The sequence below is a fragment of the Myotis davidii genome, unplaced genomic scaffold (assembly GCF_000327345.1).
Source record: "Myotis davidii unplaced genomic scaffold, ASM32734v1 scaffold1622, whole genome shotgun sequence".
Taxonomy (NCBI): Eukaryota; Metazoa; Chordata; class Mammalia; order Chiroptera; family Vespertilionidae; genus Myotis; species Myotis davidii.
The window spans coordinates 499,728-507,593 of NW_006293535.1; the positions used below are offsets into that span (position 1 = coordinate 499,728).

The following is a 7,866-nucleotide window of genomic DNA, read 5'->3' on the forward strand; positions in this document are numbered from 1 at the left end:
GGAGCCCCGAGGCAGCCGGCGTAAGGGAGAAGCCCTGCGGACACCCCCGGGCAGCGTGTCCACAGGGCCCCAGCCCAGCCCGGTCTGACTGCAAAGCCAGGCCAGCAGCAGCTCCTTCCAGTCACCCGACCCACCGCGGGGCGTGGAGTCAGCTGTTTTAGGCCATCGGGTCCCGGGTAACTGGCTCAGCAGCAGTAAACACCCAAAACAACACTTAACATGATGGCTGGCCTCCTAACATTTCTAAACGTTGAAAGATAAGAAAATTTTCTAGAATTTGAAATGAAAAGACAGAGAGAGAACAGAGACATAGCATCCACGATACAAAGACTCAGAGCGGTCTACAATCCCACGAGCAGGCACTTCCAAACGAAAAACGAAAGAAAACGGAAGGAGAGGAGCCAGAGGAAACACACACATTCACCCCCGGAGAAGACCCAGAGTCCGACGTGAAAGGCCGTCCGTGCTGAGCGCAGGCACAGTGAGAAGACCTAACTACGCCTGCGGCTGACGCCTCGGAAGAGACAGGCCTCGGGCTCCCACGGAGACGGGTGAGGCTCAGAGGACATCGCTCCCAGCACCGCCGGCCGCGCAGTCCAACACCCGAGGACAGTATTTCCCACCCGGATTCCACATTCGGCCGAACCACCAGTCAAGCGTGCGGACCGACTAAGCCGTTCAATGATTGGGCATCTCCTGCACACCCCACGCACCGTGTCACCTTCGGAGCCCCCAAAACACAGGCACCCTACCACCCCATTTTGGATGGGAGGTTGCTGCACAGTGACCGGTAATGAGCAGCAGAACCGAGAGTGAAGCCGACGTGCGACCACCCCCTGCGAAGGGAGAGCTCGGAAGTGTGCCAGCCTTCCGTCCTCCCCGGGGCTGTGCCTGAGGGCCACTCGGGCAAAAAGTGAACGGTGAGCCCAGAGAGGTGCCAGGTCAGCGAACAACAGACCACGCGGGCAGAGCAGGCAGAGCGGGCAGAGCAGACCAAGGCGGCAGTGTGCCGCCAGCTCAGAGAGCCGCCGCGAAACGGGGCAGAGCCGCGGGCTCCGGGGCGAGGCGCTCGGCACAGGAGACACTCCCACATCCTACTGGCTCCCAGGACACTGCGTGGAGGAGACGCCATCTGGGGGCGCCTGCCGGGCGGCCTTGCAGGCGAAGGACGCAAGAGCAGGGGTGGAACCGGGACACTAGCCACGAAGGTGAGCGCGGGCGGGCGGTCTGTCTGTCACAGGGAATGCCAGCAGCTCCAAAAGGGAGAGGTGCGGTGCCTCCAGCAAAGCCGACAAACATCCAACACAGAAACGACCTCCCAATAAGCCGCACAGTCAGTGAGGGAAGCGCCCTGCTCCTTCCCCTGAGGCCATGACTCCGGCGCGATGGGATGGGAGGAGCTTACGTACCTGGCCCGTGGGCAGCGGCTGATCCAGCAGCTCCACGTCCAGGTGCTTGGGAAGGTCGTGCAAGCGGCACAGCTCGCAGATCAACCACTTCAGCTGCTGACGAAGCTACAAAACAGTCAGTGAAGAGGCGTGGGTTAGAGGCCCTGGAGACACAGCAACGCTACCCCTGGAACCCCCAGCAGGAGCGGAAGAAGATAGCGGCCGCCACTTGCAGCCCCAAGAGAAGGACGCGGAGGGTGCTGCGGGGCCAGGTAGGAGTCCCACGGGCCGCGGGCAGCCCTACAGAGGGCCCAGCAGCACGCGGCAAGCGGAGAGGAAGGGCCGCCGGCACTGTCCACTCCCAGCTGCTCACTTCTTGTCCGGAAACCCGTCACTTCAGACGAGCACGTTCATCGTGATTTAGGCCACAACACAAAGGCGGTGGCTGCACAGGGTCACAGCTGTGCCTTGCCCGGTCACCGTCATTTACACGCAGAGGCACGTGTGGTCACCACAGTCCTGGGCCCTGGCGACAGGCGACAGACAGGGTGTCCAACTGCCTTGGCTTGAGCCTCGCGTTTGTGAAATGAAAACCAAACCTCTCACCGGTGACGGTGAAGTGGAATCTTCTGCGGAAACTCTCGGCACTTGAGCGTCTAAACTACAAAAATATGCAGGGCTGGAGATAATTAACGTTTATAATATGAAGTCTGCTCATCTGGGAACATACTACCTTTATTCCACTCAGCAAATTATTATAGTTTTCTTGATACATCTAAGTTTATTCCTAGGTAGTTCACTTTTTTAATAATTTAATTGTAATCGTCAACAAAATACTTTCTAAATGATTAAAGCTGGTATTTGGGGGAACCACTGATTTTTCATATAACAGCACTTTTAACCAGTCACCTCAAAATGTCTTCTCAGTTGGTTCCTTTGGATTTTTTTCCAGGTAAATAATCATGTCACCTGTAAAGAATGACTGATATTTTCTATAAGGACTTTATAACATCATGGGAAAATACAGTAATAATATTAACTTTAAAAAATGATATAAACTATGTAGAATATGACCTCAACTATTTAAACATATGTATGAGTACATGTATTTCACTACAAGGGAGAAAAACAGAAAGGAAAAAAAACACACCATGTCAACAATTGTTCTAGCAGGCAGAGAAACTACGGGAGATTTTTATGTTCCCCTTAACTTTTACTAGTTCTCTCACAAATGTTACTCATCAGTTTTATAAAAAAGGAAAATAGGTTTTAATTTCTTTGTGAGATGGAAAGTTGCATTTCTCTCTATATAAAACACTTTTCATTTGTATCTCTCTGGATTTAGTGCAGTTATAGACTCTTGACAGGAAAAGCAGTTCCCTAATGTTCACGAAGGAAAAGAGGAAGGAGCAGGACCTGTTTTCTTACCGAACTGTTGTTCTTAGAATCTTCTAGGCGTTCCAGAACTGACGTCAGGTTTGGGTCGTCAGAGTCCACGAACCATATTGGTGAGGAGGCTGGGTAGGACTCCTGTGACAGAGACACCTCGTCACACACTGGAACAGGCCAGACCACTGTGTCAGGTGACCACATTCCAGTGGAACACACCCGGGGAGCCCAGTCAGGGCACAAGCCGGGTTCCGGGCTCAGTCCCCAGTGGCGGGGGGGCTGGGGGGGGGACTAGGAATCCGACTACACTACAAACGGGTCCGATGCATGAACACAGGACGCCTCGGCCTGAAGGACACTTAGCGGCCGTCGTTCCCAGCATTTCCCCCCGTTTCCTTTAGGAAGGTGGCCGGCCAGGAGGGCCGGCCCGAGACAAGGCCGTGGTCAGGTTTCGTTCGTTTGTCCTCCGTGTGACCTACCTGGGCTACTTCCTGTCGGTGTCAGACTAGAAACACACAAAACTGACAGCCCCGGTTTAGTTCCCGTGAAAAATTACTGCAAAGCATTTCCAAACGAAGTGCTCGTCCGCCCCGAGGACACCCCCACGTGCGTATGTGAGAGAAGGGTCCTCACGGAGCTTCCCTGTGTGCGCCCTCATGGGGGCACACAGATCTACGCCACAGAAACACGGAGACGCGCCCGGCTCCAGGGCCCAGCTACTGAGATGAGCCTTTCCTCTCCCGTGAGCCCGAAGCTCTAACGTTTTAAAACTCAGTATCTCGCTCCCGGGGGAGGGAGGTTTGGGCAATGAGGAGCAGAAGTTTAATTAAGGGAAAGGTTCCACCACAAGCAGCCGGCGAACAGCCACTCACGCACGAGAGTCATGACTTATCGACACAAATAAGAGGGTTTGTGTGTTTACTGGCTAGTTTACACCCGGGGGGAGGGTCTCTAAACCAGCGGTTCTCAACCTTCCTCACGCCGCGACCCTTTAATGCAGTTCCTCATGCTGTGGGGACCCCCAATTTCATGGTTACAAATTGAACATCATGAAAGCACAGTGATTAATCACAAAAACAATACGTAATGATAGATGTGTTTTCCAATGGTCTTAGGCAACCCCTGTGAAAGGGTCGTTCAACCCCCAAAGGGGTCGCGACCCACAGGTTGAGAACCGCTGCCCTAACCCAATCCCTGCCAGCAGTTCCCAGGCACAAGCACTCAGCCCACAGGGAGAATGAGCTGCCACGTTACGTTAAATAACCAGCTGCCACAGGGCTGCCCAGGGGAGTCAACGCTGCTGGGCCTCCAGGTGTGATCGTAACTGGAGGTTGGCACCGACTGGCAATGGGAGGTAGGTTTGCACGACCGACCGCCTTGCATACCTCGACGTCCTACTTTATTAGGAAAGACTCCCCGGGGTTGAAACAGCCCTCTTTGCCCGTCATATTTAAGATCAGGGCACGTTTACAAAACAGGAAACATTTCAGCTCAATTCCCTTTGCCTAGAGAACAAGGCGTCTGGTCTTTCACTTGGTAAAGGCATCGTTCATACGAACCCGAGGCCCAGTCACAGGTTTCCTCTCCAGCCCCACGCGGCCCCTCACATGTGCGCGTGTCCATGACTCGTGGCGGTTAACGTACAGGACAGGCAAGTTTTCTGTTCGAACGGCACAGCCAGACGTGACCACGCAGGCAACAGACCAGGGTGTCCCCGAAAGCATGTGTGCCCTGACCGCTGACAACGCCCTTAATTCTCGCTCTTTTTCTCGTTTACCTGATTTGAAATAATGGGTGGAGCCGGGCTAGGCTTGAAGAAAGATGATTTATCCTAAAGTGCCACCAGGCCGTCTTGATGGGGACACGAGAGGGGGGACACGGGACAAAGCCGGCCACAGCCCGCGGGCCGAGGGCACACGCATACGGCGCGGAGGCTTCACGTCTGCGATCCCACGGCTTCGTGGCGGCGGCAGGGCCGGGGCCAGAACGGTCCTCGGTCTGGAAACAGGCACTGACCAAACTAATGGCTCATTTCTGCCGGGTCTCCTAATGTTGAAAATGACCTGTACGTCAATAACCACTGACTTACCATCGTTCAGGGTGGGTGTGCGTTTTTTGGGAAACCCTGTATTTACTGAACGTTTGCCGAGTGGAAGATGAAAGGGGTAATTATAGGACATTCTCCCTGCCATCGTAAAAAAAAAGACTAAAACAGGCAAAGGGAAGCACCGTGGCTAACACCGTTCTCTGTGCAGAGCTGGTCCCCACCCCACCCCCACCCCATTCCGGGATCCGGTGCGGGGAGAAGTCGGAGGGGAAGTGAGAAGCTGCAGGTGCCAGAGGACCTCCGATCCCCAGGAAGCAGAACTCGCTGGTCCTTCGGTTTCTGATTCCAGGAGCTGAGGCCCAGCCCAGGACGGGGAGGAGGGGCCTCCCCTGAGGAGGAGGAGCCAGGAGGGGAAGGGCTGAGCAGAGACCCGATGGCCATGTGAGCGGCTCTGCCTAACTGGACTGGGAAAACGATGAAGAGAAACAGAAAGCAAAGCGAGAGGCCCTAGGGGCTGAGGGGGAGGGGAATGAGCAGCTTCAGGAGATTACAGCCCGAGCCCGTGTGGCTCAGTAGCTAGAGCGCTGGCCCTCCTTCGGACTAAAGGTCCCGGGTTCGATTCCGGTCGGGGGCATGTACCTCGGTTGCAGCCTTAATCCCTGGCCTTGGTCGGTGTGTCCAGGAGGCAACCCATCGATGTGTCTCTCACAGGGTCTCTCTCTCTCCCCCTCCCTCCCACTCTCTCTAAAAATTCAATGGAGAAAAAAGTATCCTTGGGTGAGGATTAAAAAAAAAGAAAAATCAATAAAAACATTTTTTAAAAAGAAATTTTAAATTTTCCTAATAACCCAGGTGACATGGAAGCTGAAAGTTCTCACAGCAGAGCCCCTCGATGTGCCCACCCTGCTCCCACAGACACGTCCGTTCTGTCTTCAAACCAAGGTGCTGCCAGGATGAAACGGGACCTGAGAGAGGTGGTCCCCGTGAGAGAGGCGGTCCCCCCAGAGAGAGAGGCGGTCCCCCCGGAGAGAGAGGCGGCCCCCCCGAGAGAGAGGTGGCCCCCCCGAGAGGTGGCCCCCCGTGAGACAGGTGGCCCTCCCGGAGAGAGAGGAGGCCCCTGTGACGGCAGCTACCCCAGCCACGGGGCCCTGCTGAGGAGCGGGGGCCGTATGAGCACTGACGAGCTCCAGGAGGCCGGGGCCCCGGAGACTCAAACCCATCCTAGAAAGAGACCCCTCGGCGCCCCAGCAGGGGAGCTGGCAGGACGTCGCCTGGGCAAACTGAGGAACGAGATGAGAGAATGTAGAGACGTCAAGGCCACGAAGAGATCTCGGGACGCGGTCCTCCGGCCTCGGTGGACTCCTCCCCCAGAACATGTCCAGGCCGAACAGGATTCCTACTGTGGCCCCTACGCCATCGTTGTTCAAAAGCCAGTAACAGACACAAAGACGACAGTAACTTAAAAAAAAAGCAAGCGCCCAAAACTATTACAACAGAAAAAAAGAAAACACACCCAAGGCGGCAGGTCGCGCGGACTATGACACACACCAGCATGAACTGACTCTGCTCCACTTCCTAACCCCTGGGGGTGGTCAGACTGGAAAGACCGATGGTGGTGGTGGGGGGGGGATGGGGCACACGCCGCAAGGGACAAACGGTGCAGAAGCCTGAAGGAGTGGGTGCGGCACCTTGGGAGGATTTTTCAGAAACTGGCGTGTGCGTGTGCGTGCATGAGAAACAGCCCGTAAGGCGCTGCTCACGCACATGTCACAGGAGCTGCACACGGTGCTTCTTGGTCAACATGCACACAGGGCCCAGCCTCGCGACTTGAACGGCGTCTCCCTGTGGTGCCGCTACCCTGGTCCCCACCAAGCCCTCCTCCCGGGTGTGTCATCCACTTCTTCTTTTCGAATATATTTGTATTGATGTCGGAGAGGAAGGGAGAGGGAGAGAGAAACATCCATGATGAGAGAATCACGGATCGGTTGCCTCCTGCACGCCCCACACTGGTGATAGAGCCCGCACCCCGGGCCTGTGCCCCGACCGGGAATCGAGCCGCGACCTCCTGGTTCTTAAGTCGACGCTCAGCCACGGAGCTGCGCCGGCCGGGCTCCCATTCACTTCCTGCTCCACTTCCTAACCCAGGCCATCAGTCGCCGTCCTGCGCGTGTAGGCGATGGGCACGGCCGGCCTGGAGGTGAGACCATGCCTCGCGGAGGCAGCCTGCCTGACAATCCGTCACTGGGAATCCCTGTGCCCTGGGCACTCAGTGCCGGCCCAGCCCAGCACCACACACTCCTCTCCTGAAGCACCCGCTGTCGCCGGCCGGCGGGCTCAGGGGCTGAGCGTCGACCTGTGAACCAGGAGGTCACGGTTCCATTCCCGGTCAGGGCACAGGCCCGGGTTGCAGGCTCCATTCCCAGTGGGGGGCGTGCAGGAGGCAGCCGATCCATGCTTCTCTCTCATCATTGATGTTTCTCTCTCTCTCTCACCCTCTCTCTCTCTGAAATCAATAAAAACATATTTAACAATAAATAAATAAATAAATAAGGCCCCCTCCTGTGGAGACCCACTCCCGCTCCTGGATGGCGAAGGCCTTTCCCAAGTTCCCTGGGCAACTCGGTGGCCCCCACGGCCTACCCGTCCTGCTCCTGTCCCTCGAACCAGCCCTGCCTCTCCCTGGGCATCACCCCACACTCTCCCGAGACGGTCACCCCCGAGGCCAGCCTCCTTCATGTCGCCCACCTCGCGCCCCTACTTCCTGTTCCCGCTGCTGGAAAATTCTCTCCTCTTGCTGGGCTTCTCGGCCACACTTTTCTCAAGCTTTGGTGGGTGTTTTGTGTGTTTTCTTTAAAATCAATGTTTTTATCGATTTCAGAGAGGAAGGGAGAGGGACAGAGAGAGAGAGACATCAATGATGAGAATCACGCCTTCATATGTGGAACCTAAGTAACAAGATAAACGGAGGGAAGGAGTGGATCCAGAGCCATGGAAGCGGGGACAGAGTCCAGGGTCTGGGAGGGAAGCGGGGGGGGGGGGGGG

The 7,866-nt window shown here is 56.0% G+C and overlaps 1 protein-coding gene across 1 annotated transcript in view; it reads right to left on the reverse strand.

Moving 5' to 3' along the window:
• Positions 1-2,981, reverse strand: part of UBE2Q2 (ubiquitin conjugating enzyme E2Q family member 2) — a 37,739-nt gene extending 34,758 nt beyond the window's left edge. The window contains exons 1-2 of the mRNA XM_015566179.1: positions 2,817-2,981; positions 1,410-1,514 (exon numbers count right to left, since the gene is read on the reverse strand). Of these exons, the coding sequence (XP_015421665.1) occupies positions 1,410-1,514; positions 2,817-2,981 (270 nt within the window). The remainder of the gene's footprint in view (positions 1-1,409; positions 1,515-2,816) is intronic.
• Between the last annotated feature and the right edge of the window lie 4,885 nt (positions 2,982-7,866).